Here is a 23,653-nt window from a genome sequence, read left to right on the forward strand (position 1 = left end):
AGATAAGTTTATGACATTTGAATATATATAGTGGTTTCAAAGTTTATAAACATCTGAAACGAAAATAATAGTAATAATAAAAGCAAAGAAACATGAGAAGATATAGTAAAATCACACCAAAAAAAAAAAAAATGAACTTTCAAATTGGACAATATTAGGTCCTCTCCTTTGAACAACGTCAACCCACCAAAACTCAAAAGAACCACAAATCAACGCCACCATTCAAACTTGCACCAACACAGCAGGCCTTTGAAATGTTTCCAAAGTGACGATAGAAAAATTAAGGAAAAAATACATATATTCTCTTTAAATTACCACACAATTATCAATGTCCCTCCCACAAACTACTAATTGTATCAATGTCCCGTCTAAACTGTCAATTGTGTCATTTGAGTTCTAACTTTGTTGCTTATTTCTAGACAGAAATATCTTAGCCGCTGAAAATTTATCTATTTAAAATGATTTTATTAGTATTTATCTGATTTAAGTGGTCTTGCTAATGCAAACCCAATTTTTTTCGTTCAAATAATGGTACGGAATATAACAAGAAATTTTCTTTAATTTTTTTATAATAACATGAGATCATTTTTCATTGCTCTTTGCCCTTACACTTTTCAGCAAAATGGGCATACAGAACGCAAACATAAGTCACAATTTACACATTCAACTATAAATAGGCGCCATTATATTGCACAGTTAAATTTCTTTTGCTGTCAATTTTATTATTACAAATATTTTAAAAAACTATACTTTTGTTAACCTGCGTAAAGTTTACGCAAGTGGGGATATAAGAGTCTTTTACTTTTTTATTTATTTATTTTTTTTTTTATTTTTGTGAGCGCGGGATATAAACTATAAAGGTCTGAAGCCGAGGTAAAACTCAGCATATATTCCTCAATTCTCAGACTAGCCGTTACGTCTTTGCGTGAACCCTACGCCATTCTCTGTAGTCTCTAGTGCACAATCGCAAGAGCCACGTTCGTTCATCGACGGCGGGATCAGCGGCGTCCGTATCATCGCGGATCCCAGACACCCAATTGGTTCCAGCCCTCTGTGCGCACCCCATTCTTCCTCCTCCTAGCCCTAGGGTTTCTGTTTCTTTTTTTTTTCCACCTCTAAATTCCTTTGATCGTTTTCAGAATTTAATGAAGAGACCTAGAGAGGAGGACGGTGAGCACTCGCTCCTCTGTGGAGAGATGTCGTGGTGTAGGGGACCGATGATCGGAAAAGGAGCTTTTGGGTCCGTATACAGAGCAGAACTGAAGAAACCCAGACTCAGACTCGGAGGGAGTCGCTTGACATCGGTTGTGGCAGTGAAATCAGCAGATCCCTCGAATGGGTCTTCGCTTTTGTGGGAAAAGACGGTCCTTGATGCTCTTCAAGGCTGTCCTCATGTTCTTCAAACATTTGGAGCGGACACGACAAAAACGAGGAATGGAGATCTGATATACAACGTGCTCTTGGAATTTGCTTCGGGAGGAAGCCTCGCCGATTTAATCGTAAAATCAAGCGGTCATGGGTTGTCTGAGAGCGATGTCAGAAAGCACACAAAGTCTATGCTTGTGGGGTTGAAACACATTCATGCTCGTGGCTTCGTTCACTGTGACTTGAAGCCTGATAATGTTCTGCTGGTGCCTAGGGCTGATGGCTTTGGCTTTGAGGTGAAAATTGCTGATTTTGGATTGGCAAAGAGAGTTAACAGTTGCGAGACGCCATGTTGTAGAGGGACACCCTGGTATTTAGCACCAGAATGTGTAATTTACGGTGTACAAGAGGCCTTCTCTGATATATGGGCTCTGGGATGCACCGTGCTTGTCATGCTGACTGGAAAAGTACCGTGGGAAACCATAACTGGTTCAAAGGAGTATGAAGATCTTCTGTCTCAAATTGGGTCTGGATCGGTGCCGGACATTCCGGACGAGATATCAAATGCAGCAAAGGATTTCTTCAAGTGCTGTTTTGCAATAAATCCCATGGATAGAATGACAGCTGATACGCTGTTAGATCACCCGTTTCTGTTGGATTTAGATGAGACAGATTCTTCACATGTTCAAGCATCAAAAGAAGCTGAAAATGCAAAGAGGAATAAATGTAGTCCCTCATATTTTCCTTTTGGGAGTAGATTCATACCCTTATCATCGGATTTTCCATCACAAGAGGCAGAGGTTCCTGCAGAGATTCAAGTATCAAAAGAAGCTGAAAATACTTCTTTTCCTTTAGGGTGTAGCTTGAAGCTACCCTTATCCTCGGATTTTCCATCACAAGAGGCAGAGGTTCCAGAGATTCAAGTATCAAAAGAAGCTGAAAATACTTCTTTTCCTTTTGGGTGTAGTTTCATACCCCTACCAGATTCTTTATCAGAAGAGGAGGGAGAGGAGGAGATCCAAGATCAGCCTGCTGAGCAAATTAGCTTTAGTGCAATTTTCCCAAAAGCACTCATGCGGTCAAGGCCTTTAGCTCATTGGCAACATCCCTCTACTTTCACGGTTTGTGCCGGAGCCTAGGGATTGAATTCAAAAACACCAGTCAATTTTGATTTATACTTGTGATCAAATTTTGTATAGGCAATAGCATATAACACCTCATTTCAGAGGCTACTTTTTGTAAGTCGGATTATGTTTTATAATAATAATAATATGCTTCCAGCATTTCTCCCACTACATAGTTTTTGATTATTTTCTTGTACATAGTAAGAGCTTGAGCCTGCATATTGGCTGGTTACAGGCATTGTTAGGAAGCAGTAATGGTTTTGGCTGAAATCTTGGAAACTCACAGCCAGCCTCTATGCCCCCTGCTTGCTCTCTTTAATGAATGGTCTTTGACACCAATACACTCCCTTGTGCTGTGACTTTGGTTTTGGCAGGAATGGCCTCTGCCTCTCCTAGACCTCTGTTAATATGATCCATCAGCTTTACTTTATCAATCTGATAGTCATCTTTCTTAAAGTGCCATAGGTTGCGTGGATTTTGCACCATTCAAGCATTAAAACAATCTTCTCTACTTTTTTCGTACTTTATTTAAAGATTATGCATGATCCTGTTGGGTTAAGGTAGCAGATGTGGAAACTAGTCTTAAGTCCATGTGTTAACTTCTTTTATTGTACCAAATCAGTAAACAATAGCATGAGCAAATATTCATAATTGATTTATGCTTCTACTTTTCTATGATACTACTTTTGTGATTCACTAATCCTTGTTGGGGATGTTATAGTGTTTTGTATAGTGGAGCAGATTGTTGAGCCAAATCAGTCAACTGGCTTCTTCTTTTTCTTAATTGTTCCCATTGAACAAAAAGTTCATTTGTTTCCATTTATCTATTTTTTCTTTCACTTCATAAGCAGAAGTAGGTTTTGACTAATAAGTTAGAAAGCCTTCTGCACGTGTCTGAACTCTCTCTCTTTCTCTTTTAACACACACCAACTCATCTGACTCTTTTCTACGGAGTTGTGATCTTTAATTCCTCCCCAAAAAGATACCAATTTAACGAAGAAAAATAAAATCATCATTAATGGATTATACTTTCTATATGAGTGTAAGGATATTTTAATTTATTGAACCCGAATTTAATTATGAACTATTCTGATCTGGACATCCTAGAGAACTGCAGAAGAAAACTTGAGATAAATTATATTCAAATTTGAAATCTGTTTATTACCTTTCTGTTTGAAAGCCTGTTTCTTTTATGTTAACTGCTAGTTGATGTAACTTCAATTATTTCCACTAGTGAGAAAATTGCAACGATATTCCATCATCTGAATGTGGCTCTTTTGCTCTACTTTTTGCAAGTTGCAACATAGATTAGAAGAATTAATACATGTGCGTGCGGAGTTGAATCATGAGTTATTATGACTGCTTGATTAATCAGTTGAAAGTCTTTGTTATTCTTATATCTGTTGTTATAATACACTTTCTTTTGGGGTTATGGTCGGATATTGCTTAGAATACTTGACTTATGATTATGAAGAACAAATAAGGGGCTTGGTGTCTTTTTCTCTAGAAACATTATTATTATGTATGGAGATTATTCCTTCAGTGGTGGATTTCCAAGGAGAGAGTCAGATGAGGGCGTATAGAAGAAGAATGAATGAATGAAGAGTTGGTGAAGGTTGCAACGTGTTTCTCGTGCACTCATATTACCATAGTGGACCTCTCTTTTCAAGCACCGTCAAAATCCTAAATGCAAATCAATAACGTTTCCAAAAGATGGGGATAATTTGTAATTTTCCCAAACCAAAAGGAGCCAATGTCAAATTTTTTTTACCAACACCAAATTAATAGCATTTTTTTTTTTTCAAACGGATGCACGCGCTACAGTTTCATTCCATTTTCTATGTGATCCGCTGTCTGTCTTGTTCATGGCTTCCCATAGTTGCTCCAACTAAAGCAAAAAAGAATGACCCATTTGCTTCATCCAAAAATTGAGAGAGAGAGAGAGAGAGAGAGATCGCTTTCACTCAATACTTCGGCATTGAAAAGAAAATCCCGACTTTACATTGACCAACAGCCTTTTTTTTTTCTTCTTCTTTTTTGGATTTTTTTTTTTTTTTTTTTTTGAGTAAGAAAAAAGGTCATTGAATCAGAAATTAGCCTCCTCCTCGGCAAATTTCTCCAAATACATCAAAATTGAAGGCCTAAGATCATCTTTTACTTTGTCTTTCGTTTCAAAAACGCCCTTCATTATACGCGTGTAAAGCCTTTCAAGCTGTGGAATGTTGTAGGTTGCAGTACGCTCCATAAAAAGCCGCTTGACAGACTCCGTTTGGCTGGAAATGTCAACATCACACACGATAACATCTTCGGATCCAATCCCATCAGCATGACCAGAAGAAGGCTCCCCACAAGTTTCAGGCCGATCACCATCACCATCACCATCACCAGAAGAGGTTTCTGGCCTTTCTGGATTTGTGTCATTTGTCTCATGTTCCTGGGATGACTTTGCCACAACTGAATCTTGATACCGTGACTTATCTTCTGCTGCCATTGGAGCTGATTTTTGCCAAACAAGTTCAATATCATTAACTCCCAAGTTTTACATCTGATTCTAAATAGTATTCAAATAAGAGAGACATTATTAACTTAAAAAAACATAAAGCTCTTTGATCTCTAAGGTGTGGACTTTGCAACACAAACAATCAAGTCTACAACATCTAAAAGAACATTGAATCCAGTATGCATCTCTGCCAACTCCAGCGAAATTAGGGTGAGGACCAAGGACTGAAGTACAACTCACAAAAAAATTAAACTCTTTGATGCAAAATACCTAATACAATTGATGTTATTAATTTTTAGTCAAAACGCAAACCAATGATGAAATATGAAATGAGCATTCAAGCTGATGAATGTGAGAATCTCCATACGGCCAATGAGCTCCATCACAAATGGAACGAGTGGTGTGTGAAAATCAAAACTAACTCAAAATCTCAGGTCAAAATTTCAATAAAGTGTTTCACGGCATTTCCTATAGCACTATTGCCCACTGCCCTATATTTAGAAGTGAACAGGTTGTGGATGATATTTGAATATATCAAGATTCGAAAGCAGCACATTATTTCATAGAGCTGAAAATTATGCTAGAAGTTGCACACTACAACTCTGCAGATATTCCTAATTCATTGATATTGAGGCAAGCCTCAAATATAGTATGACTAACTTCCACAACAACTAACCTCTCTGACAGAAACCAGAAAATTAAAGTCTATTGGAGAAACAAGAAACATTGGATTTATCAACCGCAAGCTTTGATTTGGTAGGGTGATAGTGATCTGGATACGATGTGCAAGTTAAAGCGAGGCTTGCTGACAGAAATTTACTGTTCACCACTGCAGTCTTCCAACTTCCAACCCAACTGGGTCAGAAGCCAATGTCTTGAACCAAAGCAACCCTTGGGATCAGTACATACCAAACCACACCGACACTGACAGGTGTCAAGCAGTGATCAGTCGGTTTGGTCAATTTTTTTGATAAGTATATTCAAAAAGCGCAAAGGGGCACAACCCATAGTACACATGACGTATAGATGAAGCCCCTAATTCAAAGAAAAAAGAGAGCACCTATCTATAAATTCAAAATAAGAACACTCATGCATAAACTGAATTTTCTCTCTCCACATAAACAACGTTTGTAGCATCATTTTCTTAAAGTTCATCAAATCAGTCTAACAATCTTCAAAACAGCGTGCTAACTTGAAGCATGGGGAAGAAGCCTCCTCCCATGATGGCAGCCTTGAGATCAACCTCTGGCTTGACCACCTCAACATCCAGGCCGTCTTCTGCATGCTTTGGGAGAGGGAGAGAGAGATGGCAAGGAAGACTGGATTTTTGTTTATTCTCCAAGCAAGACTAGGGTTTAAGACAGAACAACCAGCATCTGGGTGCAAACAGCCCTCCAATGGAAAAGCAGTGCCACGGCGGAGAGGGGAGTGGGACCATAGGAGGAGAGGCTAAGAGGCCGCAAGGCTTTTTTTTCCCCCCCAACCCAAAACCCCATCGAAACTTCAAATATCAACTAAAGACCTGAACCGATCTGGGGGACTTCGACTTCAACTGATTTTGATCAGTTTCAGTCAGGTGGGTCGGGTCTACGGTTTTTTCGAAGAACCCCTATCAACGAATTTTACCAATTCCAATTCTTTTACAAATTCTAAACCCTAGAATCTCCCCTTGACATCCACACCATTCTGTATCCAAAAAAGGCACTATTTATATTATTTTGCAAACTCACTATTAAGGACTAGTAGCACCAGACTCCTTGAAAAAGCCATATGCCAGAAGGTGGATGGCAAGTCAAACGTGTGGGTAAGTATGAAGCTCAAAGTGTTAAATCCAAAGGATGGGATGAGAACGGTAATAGCAAACTACTGAAAAGCTAACTTTGATACAAGGCACCATATCTAATTCATTCATCACCACGATGTGGTTTGGAACTGTCCTTTTGTCTCCTCACGTTGTTCTCTTATAGTTTACTGTTAAGATATAAGGAAAATCCACTTTACCTTCTTAATGCAAGGGTGTTTATGTGCATATTCCATCTATATTTTTTTTTTTATAAGAGAATTTCATTAAAAAAAGCGTAAGGCGCCCCTAAATACACAGGATGTACATAGAAACAACCCAGCTAGCCCACATAAAAAACCCAAGAAAAACAACAAGGAACCCACAAGAAAACTGCTAACAAGCATAATAGTAACCTCCACAATACAATAGAAACCCCCATTAGTAACCCACGTAATACTAAAAGCCCCTAAAAAGCACCCAAACCAACCCCAAAAACCCCCAACAGGACCCCCTAAACCCAAAGAAAAAAAAAACCCAAGAACCCGAGAAAAACACAAGAGAAACACCCCTCAAAAGAACCCAAGCAAAAACCGAAAGCCCGAGGAACGACCCACAAACCCACCCAATATTAACAGCAACAAATACTAGAAGAGACTATAGGTGTCAACGGCATAGTTACCAACACATTAATAAAAAGTGAAAATGGGCTGTACAAAAGAAGAAAAATCAACTATGGCGAAATTTTTTTTAAAAAAAAAACTTATATGCAGACAGGAAAAGCTATTCAAATGAACAATGACCATTTCCCAAAAAAAAAAAAAAAAAAAAAACACCCAGAGCCATATGTATTCCATACGAGTTCAGTAAACTGGATCTACGATTGAGATCAGTAATTTAATGAGAGTTGTCCATTAACTTGGTGGCCTCGACCAATGGTGTTATGCATTCTTATTCCCCCTAGAATCTAGATACAATATATGAGCCTTCTTGCTTGTAACAGTTTAGAAGATAAAGTTCAAAATAATAATAGGCATGCAATACTAGCAAAGGAAGATATCAATGACCACTCTCTGTATATCGATTATCTCAATTATAGATGAGATTGTGACATTGAATTCCATGAAGGCATAGAAGTTAAAAGATAATTATAATAAGGTTTTGATTATCAAAGACAAAAATTATTATAAAGGTTTTACTACCTGCATGTGCAGCATCGGCATTCTTCTTTGGCCTTTTCAGTGCCTCATAGCTTTGATCCAGATTAACCTCTGGCTGGACATTACGCAGTCGAGCACTTGCTCTGGTAACGGTTCCCAGTTGCACCACAGGGGTAGATGGGAAAGTAGACCCACCCAAATCATCTAGCATATGCACAGGACCACCTTGGTCAGCAATCTTGTCACAGTATGCAACCAGTGCAGGGTCCATCTGTGATAGCATCCCTTGCACCTGAGGACAAAAATAAAGGAATTACGTTATGACATATACACGAGTGAGCCCACAAAACCTAAAAGCAGAACAAATAGACTTACTGCATCTCGAAGTTCATAAGCTCTACTAACAATCCTAGCGCCATTGTAATCATCTCCGTTATAAGCCTGAAGCAGGAATAGCAGAATAAATCAAACTGCCGCATGCAAAATTCCTAACACAATCACTAAAGCACGATTACAATAACTTTTGAGTTGATCTTCATGCACCATATTCTTGAGTTGCACTAATGAACTCGAAAGTCAAAAAAAGCAGTCATCAAGTCACAAAACAAAATCAATAACACCTCTTTTGGTGCTTATGGAGGGAAAGAAATAACCGGAACTTTGAGGACGTGGAGAAGACCCCTGAGGAACTTTTATCCTACTTCTATCACACTCTGCGTTTTTGGACTACGGCTTATGTGTTCCCCTTATCTTTTAGTTTTCTTGATTTCCTTACTCATTCTCTAGTTAGGCGCTTTCTTTTGTATACTTCCAGTGTACTAAGGGGCGCCTCACACTTTTAATGAGATTGGCTTATTACTTATCAAAAAAAAAAAAAAATGTTTCTTTGGTAGAACTTCATATATTCAAGTTTGTTTTTATGTAATTGCATTGGTGACTAAACATGAGCTCATTGGTATAGAAAACTAATCAATTACAATTTTCAAGCCCTATTTGGTATGGAGGATAGAAATGTAGGAATCATAGAGAAGGGAGAGAGAGAGAGAGAGAGAGGAAAGATCTTGTTATCCATTGCAGTTGTTTGGTAGGAAAGATGGAAATGTGAATGTAAAATGGATAACGTTTTCCCTTGTATGGCACAATAAATCAGTCAATTACAAGCAGCAAAAAGAGGCATAAATCAATAGGAATAAGTCTTATATTGCACCATTTTCAGCCCAGTCCCAGTGAACACAATAAGTTTTTTTATCTTTTTTTTTATATAAGTAATAAAATTCAATAAAAAGAGCAGAGGGGCGCAACCCTAATACACAGGAAGTATACAAAAGTGCCCATAAGCAAAGGAAACAAAAGAACATGAATGTAAAAACTCAGCGAACATAATACGACTTGGGCTATGCGCCGAGACCCAAACATATAACATATTAAGCACATTTCTACACAAGTCCACAACTAGTAATTCCACATCTTCAAAAAGCCTTGCATTCCTCTCACGCCAAATACCCCACATAACACACAAGGGAACTTGCTTCCAAAGTCGCGCAACATGACCATGACCCAGCAAGGTGCCCCAACCACTCAACAAATCCAGCACGCTTCTTGGCATAACCCACTCCACCCCGAACAAACTATAGAAACAACTCCAAACAACCCGTGCCACGTCACAATGAAGTAGGAGGTGATCAATGAATTTCCCATTCTTCTTATGCATACAACACCATTCAACCACCACTATATGACGTCTACGCAAGTTTTCATGTGTCAAAATCTTTCCTGAAGCCGCTGTCCACACAAAAAAGAGCCATCCTCTTCGGAGCCTTAACACATCAAATACCATTCCAAGGAAAAGAGACCGTCTCTTGACAAGCTAAGGCTCTATAGAAAGTCTTCACTTCAAAGCTTCTCCTCTTAAAAAGATTCCACACCAACCTATCAACCTCTCCATTCCGAATCCGAGTATAATATAATTGCTCATAAAAGGAAAGAACCAATTCAAATACCATTCCAAGGAAAAGAGACCGTCTCTTGACAAGCTAAGGCTCTATAGAAAGTCTTCACTTCAAAGCTTCTCCTCTTAAAAAGATTCCACACCAACCTATCAACCTCTCCATTCCGAATCCGAGTATAATATAATTGCTCATAAAAGGAAAGAACCAATTCCACCTCCCAATCCTGAGCATACCTCGTAATGACGACATTCCAATGAGCAACTCCATCTACCACAAACAAATTATCAACCACCCAAGCATCTGGAAAACGAGCAAGAGTATACAAAATTGGAAAACATAGCTTGAGAGGCCTATCTCCACACCATGAATCATGCCAAAACCGAACATGATACCCATCTCCCACCTCCAATCGCACATACTTAGCAAAAGTATCCCACCCCCTTCAAATATACTTCCAAACACTCACACCATAAGACCCTGCTGCCGGTAAATAACACCATCCTCCCCTCACACTCCCATACTTCACATCAATCACCGATCTCCACAAAGCCTCGCGCTCCTGAGCAAACCTCCACATCCACTTCCCCAATAAAGCTTGATTAAATTTAATAACATTTCAAACTCCCAAGCCACCTGCCTTAATTGGAGTACAAACTTTATGCCAATTTACCAAGTGAAATTTAGCCTCATCCCCCATGCCACTCCACAAAAACTCCCGTTGAAGTCGCTCCAGTCTCTTAGCTACACTTACAGGAATGAGGAACGAATATAAATAATAAGTAGCAATGCTCGAAAGAGTACTGTGAATCAACGTCACCCTACCACCCTTGGATAAATAAAGTTTCTGCCAACTAGCCAACATTCGTTCCACTTTCTCGAGAACTCCGTTCCAAATAGAAATAGATTTAAAAGAAGCCCCTAACAACAAACCCAAATAAGTCATTGGCAACGACCCAAGTCTACACCCCAGAATATGTGCCAAAAATCACATCTTCCACCTCACCTATGGGAACAATTTCGGATTTACCTTAATTGATCCTCAACCCTGATGCGGCCTCAAAACATAAGTACACCTCAAGTTGCAGACATGTTCAGCCTGTGCACCAAAAAATATTAAAGTATCATCCGCAAACAACAAATGATTCACCACTAATTCTTCATTATCCCTGCTTCCCACAGAAAAGCTTGTCAACAGACCTTGGAGCATAGACGCATTCAACATCCGGCTTAGCGATTCCATAACCACCACAAACAATAAAAGAGAAAGCGGATCACCTTGCCTATTCCCCCGAGAACTCTAAAAGAAGCCAGATGGGATGCCATTCACCAATATGGAAAATTTTACCATAGAAATGCAAAATTTTATCCAATCCCTCCACCTCTCCCCAAACCCACACCTCTGAAGCATGTATAGCAAAAAATCCCAATTATCATGATCATACGCTTTCTCCGAATCCAGTTTACACAATAACCCAGCCTCCCCCGACCTCATTCAGCTATCCAGGTATTCATTAGCTATGAGAACTGAATCCAAAATTTGCCGTCCACCAATGAAAGCATTTTGAGAGCTAGAAAAAATTTTCCTCAACATTGATTTGAACTTGTTAGCAAGGACCCTAGAAATGAGTTTATATACCCCTCCCACCAAGCTAATAGGCCTGAAATCCTTCACATCCACAGCGTTTGCCTTCTTAGGAATTAGGGAAACAAAAGTTGCATTAAAACTCTTCTCAAATTGACGACTATTATGAAATTCTGAAAACAAAACCATAATATCTTGTTTCAAAACCCCCCAACACTTTTGAAAAAATGCCATAGTGAACCCATCTGGACCCGGCGCCTCATCTCCATTCAGATCCCGCACCGCGTCCCACACCTCCTGCTCCTCAAAATCACGTTTCTAACCAAAGACGTTCCTCTGCATCAATGGAAGAGAAAGAGAGTCCATCCACCCTAGGCCTCCACGTACTTTGCTCAGTGTACAGTTTGTCATAGTATGTTACAATATGCTCCTTGATTTCCACCGGATCACTAGACATAACCCCATTTATCCTCAATGCTCTCACATGATTGTATCTGCGACTCGAGTTGGCGACCCTATGGAAAAATTTAGTGTTATTGTCCCCTTCCTTCAACCACAAAGCTCGAGATTTCTGTCTCCAATTTACCTCCTCAAAAAGGAGCGTTTTTTCCAACTCCCTAATCATGTCTGTCTTCCGCACCCGCTCCTCCTCCACTAACCCCTGATCTTCATCAATACACTCCAATTCTCGAATACCTTCCAATAATTCTTTCTTCTTCTTCCCCACATCACCAAACACCTCCGCATTCCATTTCTTCAAATCCACCTTTAAAGCTTTCAACTTGTTTGCCAACACATAACTTGGCAGGCCATGTAACTCATGTCTCCCACCAATGTTGTACATGTTCCACAAAACCATCAGATTTGAGCCACAAATTTTCAAATTTAAAATACGTGTTCCTTTCTCTTTGCATCCCACAATCCAGCAACAACGAAAAAATGATCCGACAAAATTCTAGGCAATCTTCATTGTAGCACCTCAGGATAATGATCTTCCCACTCCGAAAATAAAAGAAATCTATCAATCTTAGACCAAACCTGATTGTTGGACCAAGTGAACTGACCTCCTTGAAGAGGAATATCCACCAATCTCTGATCAAAGATGAACTCCGAAAATTCCTCCATAGCTGCTGAGAATCCAATCGCACCCGATCGCTCAGTAGGAAACCGCACCATATTGAAATCTCCCCAAAACACCACAGCATATCCCACCATCTCATCCCACAAAATACTCCTCTCCCCATCATCATTAGGCCCATACACCCCCCCCCCCCCCCCCCCCCAAAACGCCCACATAAAATTGTCATCAGTGTTACGAAAGGAACAAACTAAAGTATATCTACCCACACTCTCATCCATCTTCTCCACAACCCCCCTATCCCACATAATCAAAATCCCACCTGAGGCCCCACGTGCCCCCGTATAACACCAATCCACATGTTGACATCCTCATAAACTTTGAACCACCGCCCTAGTAATGACTTCCATTTTAGTCTCCAACAAGCACACAACATCTACCTTCCATTCTCTAATGAGCCCTTTAATACGTAATCTTTTATTCAGCTCATTAAGCCCTCTTACATTCCAAGTTATTATTTTAGGCTTCATTATTTAATACGTAACCCTTCTATTTGATTGATCCCCCTTCTTATCATAGTTAATGGAACAATCCAACCGCTTATCTCCCGTTGGCCTTTCACCCTTGATACTGTGGAAGCCATAGCCATAGTTTCAGCTATTGTATGATCCCGCGTAGCTTCAATTTCTTCAAACAAGGCCAACAGTTTATCCTCGTACCAATCACATGACAAACCTATTAATTTGTAGTAACCCTTCACCCGCTCCACCACCCATCTAGGAGACACACTTGAACTTGACTCCTTACCCACCTTCACTGCCAAAGGCACAAGAGATAGCGGGCCAAAGTCCTCCAATTCTGCTCCTCCTCCACCACCCACAGCTTGTAACAGGGAGTAATTTTTGACAACATAAGTAGACAAAGACTTAGACCCTTCCATTTCTCTAGGATGACCCTCAGAACATAATTCGTCCCTCTAGCCCAACCGCTGCTGGTCGTCTACATCACCCCCAAGACAGCCATCTCCCTTCCTTCATCCCAATAATGTTCACTCTGAGTCACGTCTGGCAAGCCCACAATTTCTGGCACTAGAGTCAAAACTCCTCCAACAATGTCGTCGGCTTTGTCTGTATCTCCCCCAAAGCTCCTCAGCACCCCTATTGCAAGTTCTGAGAGGACCCCATACCGTTCCGCCTCTATAGCAATGTTGTGTAGTCCCGACCAACAACCCACAACCTCCGACCTCCATACCCCCATTGTACCCCCTTCACATGTTGAAAGTTCATATTCCAACTCCTCAGCTAGTAATTCTCCTTCAAACAACTCTTCGGCAACCTTTGTCCCCTTCTCAATGTTATTTGCCAGAAGATTTTATTATCTTCAACCCTAACGATAAAACAAGATTCCTCGTTTAATCCTTTATATAAAATCAAATTATTATCGGTAACACCGATAATGTCAACAACAAAAAGGACATTACTTTCACAGAAAAAATCTTTTAAAGTGATATCTGATATTATTCCAAAGAACCAACTTGGTTCAATGGTTTGTAATAATATTTTCTAAAATTCGTTAATTAAAGATGTAGTTAGGATTTTTCAATATCAATCTTCTTTTGGTACGTATTTTTTATATAGAGATTATGTCAATATAAGCAATATTTGTTGGTAACCTGTGAAATATAAATTTCTATCTTTTCAGTTTTTTTAATCTAGCAACTTTTCAATGCACAAAGGTGTTTTGAGGTGTAACATAAGGACAATTCCATATGTTAGCTTATAATTGATATTAAGGAAGCCTATATATAGCATTAGGAGAAAAGAAGATAAATGGAAACCTTTTGGAACATAAATGACAGTTCTTTACATCTTAAATTCTCTATTACAGAAGCAATATTACTATGGGTTATAACATCATACAAGTGCACAATGTGTGCTACAGCTAATTTGTTCCGGAGATTTGACTGTTGCGCACAGTTTCGCATTGCGAGAATATTCAACATCTAATGTTTCAAAAAATTTCCTGCTCACTATGAGACAATCCAATAAAAATTCAGTAACATGCAACAACCATAGCAACAAACAAACCTTCGCATTGGAGACAATGAGATCTACATCTTGCAGAAATGCTGAACATATAATATACTGCCCAGAATCAACACGCTGAAGCAGAGTAGCCACGTCCATGGGGTTCTGGATGATTGAGCGATAGTTTGGAGCATCCTCATCTGAAACTGGATAATGGAACGCACCAAACCGTTTATCATATAAAATCCTGCAAACAACGGGAAAACAAAACATATATAATGAGAGAGTAAGAGAGAGTAGATATAAAGTTTCCAATCCCGAACAGCACATGCACAATGCTCCTGATTAAGTGTGTAAAACATGCACAGCCAAGTGAAGCCACTAATAGGATATTAAACTTGGATTAGTTGAGGTTGACCATATTCCATGTGAAGCACATATAAGCTGAATCATTCTTGTGAATCATAAGCCAGAGAAATGCTTTCCATTAGCTTGAGTGGCCTAGATGCTTAGGTATAAAACAAAGACCTCAATTCATAAACTGAAGAAGCAAGTAAAAGTACTCACTCAGAAAGAGATAAAAATAAAAAGAATGCGAAAAATTAATATAGTTTTTTTTTTTTGATAAGTGCGTGCAAATTTATTAAAAAAAACAGCGTAAGGCGCCCCTAATACACATGGAGTATACAAGAAGCAACAGCCTCACCACCGAACCTACACAAACAGCCCAAAAAACAACACAACCCTAAGCTCCTAAAGCTCACACCTCTCAATCTTATCCCACCTCCTATGTTCCTCATCAAGGGCAGATAGGAAAGCCACAGTTTTATAATCTTCCCTCTTGTCCCCGGACCCTATCGAAGACCAAAACAAGGACCACTCCATAGGAGAAATAGCCTGGGAACCACCTGTAGAGTTGAGAGAACTAGCTCTACTAGAACAACCCCCTCCAGAGAAACCACAATCTGCTGGAGGAAGAGAGGACAGGCTCGATTTAAGAAACCTCCGCCTGAGAAAGCCCACATCTTTGAGTTCCCCTTGACCCACCGCCGACTTCGGCTTCCTCCCTTTATGCTTGTATTGAATCAATGACTTTGGCGTGGGCTCTTTCAAGGGAGAGAAAGGAAGAACCCTCCCTACCGGTGAGCCCACCTCATAACCCGCACCCGGCGCAGCCGCCTCAAAAGAAACCGGATGAAAATCCCCCACCGAAACTAGCTCAATCTCTGCCGACGAACCAGCACAGTCTTCGGTAGGAGTAGGACCGTGGACAATGCTATTGAAATTGCTAAACTGGACGGAGCAAAAGTGTTCTCCGTGAGCAACTTCTGGGTGAAATTGGGAGGGAGACATGGTTTGCTCTTTGCTAGCCCGCACTACTTAGTCTTCTTAGTGAAAGGCAAACATCTCAACCTCCTGGAACCGGTCCACGTGCGAGCATAGGAGGACCAAACCCCAAAACATCTAAACTTCCCCAAACGTCTAAATAACCAGCCCAAACCCAAAAAGCCCAGTTTCAGTTTCGGCCCAAAAGAAATCCTACCCAAATGCGTTGGACATCTGCACACCCAATCCAGCCAATCACCAACAGAGTCGAGAATCCTCTTGAAAAACCCAACTTCCTTCCCCGAAACGTCACAATCCCACTCGTGATCACCCTCTGAGCACATCTTCCTGCACCCTCTGCCACATCGATCCAAGGAGCCAACATCGTCGACTGTAACCTGAGTCTTGGAACACACTAGAAGGTCCTTACCCAACGGACCGGAAGAAGAATTCTCCATAGCATAGCAGTCATCCTCAAGGTCTTTACCTAGAGGACCAGAGAAAGACCCCTCCAAAGCAAAACAATCCACCGCCTGCCAGAAGGGCTCCTGTTCCCGGTCCAGCGAAAATCTCTTCTATGTCTTGCACCAAACCACTGTCACCGTTTGAACACGAGGCCCGCCACCAACCGAGGAGCGCACCGCCTCTGCGTACGACAATAAACCCGCAACCTTGCCCAACCTCTTCCCCAGCGGGGCTCCACTAGAAGGATACACCACTGAGGATCCAAAGAAATCCAGCACTTTGCTTAGCTCCCCAGAAACACGCCCCCAACCCCGCCCGTCACAGCCTTCAAGAAACACAATCATTCCTCTCCGGCCACCCACATCGAACACCATCACCACCAAGAACCAGCCGGAACTATTTCCATCTCTCCGAATGATGGTCACCTTCGAACCCTCCCTGAAATATTTACCAAAGTCCTCGGAGTCCGGATTTTGCAACACCTCTTCCACCATCGACAATAACCAAGCAACGCAACCTGAACTCAGCCGCCCTGAGAAATCTTTCCTCTTCTCCGCCACCCACAACATAGAAGTTCCTTCCACTAACGAGAAGATGAAGGACTTAGCCTCCACAAAAAACCGGTTCTCCATACCCTACCGCACTCGACAACCCCCGACGGGGTTCACAACCCCTGATCATACTTGTGCCCAAACATTGGCAAAGAAAACATCTCTTTTTTGTCAAACTAAATAAGGATCAAATAACAAGACAAAAGTTAAGTTAGGAGGTCATGTGTGTTGAAATGGATTGAATTATGCCAAACTATTTATTGGATGAGCACGCAGGTTAATGGCAAACATAAAAAATGCTCTATTCATACGATCTGAAAATATAAATAAATAAATAAAGGAAACAAAGAACTGTTGGTTGTGATAAGTTTTAGTTAAAATGTAAACATATCTTGATAATAGATGCTATATGTAATTACCATGAAATTGATTGACACAAAAAATGTCAGTCGCGGCTAGCTTTAAAACTATTTTTGAAGTGGCTCAAAAGAAGGGATACATCCAGTGCTTTGGCCATGCAACTTACAGCAACAACCACCAAAAAAAAAAAAAAAAAAAGGATATTATTAAAACTTCCAACCCAATTTTGTTACGGTACTTACAGACATTTTCTAACTCCTTAGGTCTTTGAAAGTCTGCATATCAAGTCTAGAGATAATGAGAAGCAAGGTAAGGAAATAAGTCCACATGGGCTTTATATGGATACAAAGAAGAGGGATAACTCAAGTTACTAAGAACTTTCAACTAGTCATAACCATAATTACACTCCATAAAAATTTATACTCTTTACATTTGTTGCTATTAATAAACAGTGTGTGTACTTTCGGAGTCCCGTGATATTTTTAATAATAAAGTTCTGCTCATGAGAAACGTAATTATAGAACAAAAGAATCGTTATGCGCTTTTATATATGCCACTCTTTCATACATGGAGATAAAATAGCAACGAAATTGTGACAGATTCTTACATTAATATGACTCCTACCTAGAGCTTGCTTCAATGTAATGTGATCTCATACATGTATACTGTTTGACTTCATGATTAAATCACAATGAGGAGAAATTTAGGAGAATCTTTTAGAAGGGAATACAACTATACTATAAGTTAAATCCTTCATCTCATAATCAAAGACAATGCAACTACGGACGGACAAAACCAAGAACTGCAGTAGTATCAATTAATAACTTTTTTATTGAATGGACTAGGAGAAGGAAAGGACTAACTTACCGATTGCAAATATCTCTAAGGCACATCCGCAATCGGCGAAGGGCATGCTGCTCAGCTTCTACCTTGGCTTTTAACTCGGATGCCTTTGGACCACTTGCCACTTTTGGTGCCTTGGGAAGTTCAGGAAGGGGTACTGAATCATGGGATTTTTCCGTCATGCTCTCCAACAAGACTGACAAAGCAGCTTCAATTAAGTGGTCGAAAAAAAATGACCTGTCTTCAGTAGATGGTTCGCTGACTTGGTAGCTGACCAAAAAAAAAAAGGAAGAGAAATTTAAACATAAGACTAGTAACTTTAGCCACAGACTGCACTTGATATGATAAAGATGACTTATCAATTAAAATTCTCTAGAAAATAAAGTTTTTTATAAAAAAGATATATTTCAAAAAATTTATGTTCAATATATGAGATTTTCTAGAGAACATTAAATTCAGTGAAAGCTGTATAGTGCAGTTCAAATAAGCTTTTGCATTTCAAAAATATGCATAAAAAGAATTGTTTTTTGATGAGTAATAAACCAATCTTATTAAAAGCGTAAGGCGCCCCTAAGTACACCGGTAGTATTACAAAAGGAAACACCTAACTAGAAAGAGAAAAAGAATTAGAAATATCATAATTGGAATCTGCAATATAAGAGGACTGTTAAAAGACAATTACATCCATGGATTTTTAACTCGGCAACTAGCCATCCAGATTTAACAAATTGATTGCAAACTTTCAGAATATGGAATATAAGTTAAGGAATTTACAAATCACTTTCGTAACAAATGAAGACATACACAGAACGGGCAGAAAATACTGAAGATGGCACGTTTTCAATTTCAGCAAGTGGAAGCGTGGATGTTCCAAGTAATAATATAGGCAAGTCAGAAGGCAATTCGTCCAGCAAAGTCTGCAGGACAGCCCTGAGCTGCTCATGTGCCTGCAACATTAAATCTATCAAAATTAAATGGAAGAAGAGTAACAGGGCTACTTATCAAAAAAAAGAAGACTAACAGGGTTGACTATGGAGTTTTGAAGTAAATCATAAGAATAAAACATAAATTTTGAGCATGCACAATCACTTGTTTAGCACTTAATTAACATCAGATATTAACAAAGCATGCACTCACAGTCTCCCACCAAAGGTTGAACTGAGGTAAATAGAGTATTGATGGTGTTGTTCGCCTTGCTTCACCAAATATATGTACCAGTGCCTCCTCCGGTGTCTTTGCACTGGGATCTGAAAGAAGAGATGGAAGTCCTAGAGAATGAACAGGAAATTTCTCCAGCTCATGTAAAATTGCAGGCCCAATATGATCCTGTTAAACTAAAGCAGTAAGTATATTTAGTTTGTAGTTCCTAGATTGGCAATTTATCAATATCAATAAGTTCCATGATATTTACCAGCCCAGTACCTTCACCACCATAAAGCATAAGCCGAGGCCTATAGACAAGAGGAATTGCAGAACCGTATGAAAGCATAGAAAGCTTGGTCAACTCTGATGACACTACAACCGTAGGAAATATATCTGATATAGTATTCATGGCTTTCTGGAGATGTCTGTGTAGACATGGTGCAACCACTGAAGACAGCGGCCTAGAGTGCACAACAGCCCCTCGGTGAGCAGCCGGAGTTATTGTTGACATGGCTTCAACAAAGTGATACTTCTCAACCTTTACTGAATCAACATCTATCAGAAATTTGTCGTCACTTGTGTAAACCTGAGGATATTTTTCACGAAAAGCACGAATGGCAGCTTCAGTACACAAAGCTTTTAAATCAGCACCACAGTAGCCCACACAACTAGCTGCAAGTTCCAATTTTAGTTCCTTTGAAGGAGGATGCTTCCATTTGCGAGTGTGAATGTCTAATATTTCAGCACGTGCCTCACAACCAGGCAATGGAAAGTTAAATTCACGATCAAATCGACCAGGGCGTCGCAGGGCCCCATCGATGGCATCAATCCTGTTGGTTGCTCCAATTAAAACGACTTGTCCACGAGAATCAAGCCCATCCATCAGTGCAAGCAATGTGGACACAATAGAATTATGAATTTGCTCTTGTTTGCTAGACCTTACGGGAGCAAGTCCATCTATTTCATCAAAAAAAATGATGGAAGGCTGATTCCTTTGTGCTTCCTCAAAAAGTAGTTTCAGCTGTCTTTCAGCCTCACCCACCCATTTGCTTAGTACATCAGCTCCCTTACGCATGTAAAAACTGACTTTCTGACCAGCCTTTGATGCAGCACAGGCTAATGCTCTGGCAATTAATGTTTTCCCAGTGCCAGGCGGACCACATAACAACACCCCTCTTGGCGGGGTAATGTGGTAACTTGCAAAGAAATCTGGATATAATAAGGGAAAGAAAACCATTTCCTTCAAAGCATCAATATATTCAGAAAGGCCACCTATATCATCAAAACTAACACTCTCATCAACCTGTAAAGGCTGGATGTCTGCCCCTCCCTTAGAGCTTGGCCCAGCAGTTTGAATTCCAGAAGTCAAGGTAGCAAAAGCATCACCCTGATGACCCCAACCTGATGCAGCAACATTCAATCCCCATGCTGTTGTCCCATGCATATCCAGTCCCCCAAAAAGCCAAGGTGGTCCAGATCTGCTCCCACCTCGCCCCCAAGGAATTGCAGGGCCTTGGTCCAGCTCATCCACGAGAAGAGAATCATCAGAATCTTCAGCTCTCGTTAAACGATGACGCTTATGAACTCTTGATCCACCCTTCCTTACATCCCTACCAACCTTAGTCCCCATTCCTTGGTGTAATACTCTTCGAGGAGATCTTGGTCTTGGCTTACCTTCTTCCATAGACATCCTTCGGACATCTGCACGATTTCGAAGATCATATCGCCTCCTTCCCTCCTGTTCTTCCTCACCCTCTTCATCATCACCATCTTCCTCTCCTTCATCTTCGCCCTCGCCCTCATCTTCAGCCTCACCATCGTTGTGACCATCATCTGCATCATTGTAGTCAACATCATTTCCATTTACCATGTCATCTTGACCAACCTTCTCTACTGAAGTACCTTGCTCATCATCAGACTCTAAACGTAATCGTTCTCTTGCAACTGCTTTTGAACGACGAGGTCGAAGTCCTTCACGCCGAGGTGTTGGTTTAGTCTCCACAATCTTCCTACGCTTCGGAGATGATAACTCGTCATGACTTGCACTGTTGGAAACTCGATTCCTCAAAGGTCGATAAGCAGGTCTCTAAAACAAAATAGTGCAACATTAGTCCCAAAAACAAAATCATGTTTTCCGGTACTGTTATATTGTTGAGGCTTTGAACCCCATCGAAAGCAAGATAATAAGCTGACACCCATGAAAAAAACATGCTTGATAGAATAATAAACCTCACCATTAAGTCTTCATCCTCTGTTCCAGAACTATCTGTGTAATCTTCAAGATTCACAGAAACCCTTCTCTTTCTTGTAGAACGCCGAAGGTTGGTTGCGACTGACTGCAAATATAAGCACGAAAAACCTTATATGAGAATTTTCAAATGCTTGAAACAACCACAGAAAGGGAGTCAATGCTTTGATCTATATTGCCTCAACAGAAAACGGCATGTATCTGGAAAGTGTAAAGGTGATAAATCACAGGGCCCTGGACCGAAAACCTATTAAATTGATGTATCTCTAACTACAAGCGTGAGATTTCTTAAACAGAAAAATAAGCAAAGAAATTAATTACATTTACCATCATAAGAGGAAAACCCTGAATTTTTCATAAACTAATGATTTCATTGTGTTAACCCTTGTAATTTTTTTAAATTTAAATAATAATAATAATAATAAAAGCAAGAAAATGCATAGTAGTCATTCGACTCTGGGTTGCATTAACATTGCTGTGATTCCAACGACTAAAACACACAAAACATAGGCGTGCTATGAACAAAAGATTTTCAGCAGATTGACCCAAAAGTAAGAACAATCCTTACAAAACTCTGATACAAGAAATCACAAATTTACACCATACAAGAATCAATAAAGAATTCCCAGGAGCAGTCTTTTTCAATTTATTTCTTCAGAATCTCACTTAGATAAGATACAAACGGATCAGGATCTCCTACAATTTCTTTAAAATTGTAGATTCTCAAATTATATAAATTTAGGTCTTTTTATGCCTTGAACGGCATGAAAAATGCAACATATAAAAAATGTTATAACAATAAGAATTGAGTATATTTTTATTAGGTTCTTATAATCCAATACAAACAGCAATTCAAATTCTCACGTTATGCTATCAGCAAGTATACCCACACATTACAGTACGCAACAAAACAAGTTTTGCAACCGAAAACTAACATCATTCTCATCCAAGTGCTCAACCAAATATACGATAAATCAATTAACCAATGAGAAGCACGTCTTACATCGTTGTTCGGCGTGCGCACGCACAACATCTTGGCGATCTGAGACGCGGCAGTCCTGGTCTTGTTCTTGCCCTTCCCTTTCCTGGTGCGAATGATGTTGGTGTTGTAATACAAGTACGCCCGTCCGTAAATCTTTGGCCGCCTCCGCAGCCTGTCGCTCGTGCGCAGCGGCCTCGCCTCCGCCCCCCCATCCCCTCCTTGCCCTGATTTCTTCCCACTATGCATACCAATCCCACCAACAACAACGAAAACAGCTCTACCCTTGATTGCAAAAATACTGCGCCATACACTGCACAGAGACACTCCTTTTTGCTCAACAATATCCGTGAATTCCAGAAATAACAGGCAAATGATACATGCAAGTGTAATTTTTCTAGGCGAGAGAGGGTACAAATGGAAATGAAAATCGTTTGAGCTTTGTGTAGAGAAAGAAAGCGGATGAAGAAGGTGGAGTTTTAGCTGAGGGATTTTCAAATTTCTAGCAGAAATTCCATTGGGACCTAAAGAGCTAGAGCATCGCGAGCATCAGTGTTGAACTTGAAAGGGAAAGAGAAGCAAATGGACGGTGGAGATTTACCTGATCGGAGATCTAGTGGTTGCAGAGAGCGAAACTGAGAGAGAGAGAGAGAGAGAGAGAGAGAGAGGAAGGGAGAAAAGGGCTAAAACCCCAGGGCTTGGTGCGGAGAGAAAGATGCAGATATATAAAAACCTAAGCTGACGAACAAGGTGGGGGAACGAGTCGCGACTCGGTGAGCTCCCAGCACGAGTCGCGATCCTCCCGAGTGGGACCACCTCGGGCTCCAACTTTTTAGTCATCTGCCCTCCTTTCGTTCGCCACGTGTGCAAAATGAATGCGCTTTTCCAAAAAATTTAAACAGTATTTTCGTATATTTCTTTTTACTATATTTATTAATTCAATATATGATGTCCCTTTGGTACGTCAAAGTCAATGTTTTCGGATATTTTGATATTAAATAAATAAATTAACCCCCCGACGAACATCAGCCGTAGAAACCTGCAGGGGGACAGAAAATAGGCGAAGAAGCTTGCCGAACGTGGAAGAGGAGGATTTACAACGAGCTCTGTAAAAATAAAATCAATATTTAAATTTTATTAATAATTTTATTTTTAAAAGAGTGATTTTATGAA

The 23,653-nt window shown here is 40.1% G+C and overlaps 2 protein-coding genes across 3 annotated transcripts; one reads left to right on the forward strand and one right to left on the reverse strand.

The window, feature by feature from the left end:
• Positions 1-912: 912 nt before the first annotated feature.
• Positions 913-2,672, forward strand: LOC133858776 (mitogen-activated protein kinase kinase kinase 20-like). The gene is made up of 2 exons (XM_062294241.1): positions 913-1,053; positions 1,140-2,672. Exon 2 carries the CDS (start codon positions 1,146-1,148, stop codon positions 2,502-2,504), a length of 1,359 nt encoding a protein of 452 aa, XP_062150225.1. The 5' UTR covers positions 913-1,053; positions 1,140-1,145; the 3' UTR covers positions 2,505-2,672.
• A 1,531-nt stretch (positions 2,673-4,203) lies between these two features.
• On the reverse strand, positions 4,204-23,182 carry LOC133878635 (ATPase family AAA domain-containing protein At1g05910). 2 transcript variants are annotated; one of them, XM_062317212.1, is made up of 11 exons: positions 23,082-23,182; positions 22,505-22,793; positions 21,488-21,589; positions 19,522-21,339; positions 19,248-19,436; positions 18,915-19,057; positions 18,135-18,380; positions 14,626-14,812; positions 8,305-8,370; positions 7,972-8,221; positions 4,204-4,985 (listed from the first exon to the last, which is right to left on the reverse strand). In XM_062317212.1, the coding sequence occupies exons 2-11, from the start codon at positions 22,727-22,729 to the stop codon at positions 4,576-4,578; spliced, it is 3,636 nt and encodes a 1,211-aa protein (XP_062173196.1). In that variant the 5' UTR covers positions 22,730-22,793; positions 23,082-23,182; the 3' UTR covers positions 4,204-4,575. The 2 variants fall into 2 exon arrangements, with proteins under 2 accessions (XP_062173196.1, XP_062173203.1); XM_062317219.1 differs by having other exon boundaries at positions 19,522-21,086; positions 21,156-21,339; positions 22,505-23,165.
• Between the last annotated feature and the right edge of the window lie 471 nt (positions 23,183-23,653).

Source organism: Alnus glutinosa, chromosome 1, assembly GCF_958979055.1.
Source record: "Alnus glutinosa chromosome 1, dhAlnGlut1.1, whole genome shotgun sequence".
NCBI lineage: Eukaryota > Viridiplantae > Streptophyta > Magnoliopsida > Fagales > Betulaceae > Alnus > Alnus glutinosa.

Bases quoted from the DNA above. Each gene is read 5' to 3' on its own strand.
- LOC133858776 (XM_062294241.1), top strand. From the start codon at position 1,146: ATGAAGAGACCTAGAGAGGAGGACGGTGAGCACTCGCTCCTCTGTGGA.
- LOC133878635 (XM_062317212.1), bottom strand. From the start codon at position 22,729: ATGCATAGTGGGAAGAAATCAGGGCAAGGAGGGGATGGGGGGGCGGAG. The intron at 21,590-22,504 runs GTAAGACGTGCT...TTATATTTGCAG, and splicing joins TGCGCACGCCGAACAACGAT to TCAGTCGCAACCAACCTTCG. The intron at 19,437-19,521 runs GTAAATATCATG...TTAGTTTAACAG, and splicing joins GTGGTGAAGGTACTGGGCTG to GATCATATTGGGCCTGCAAT.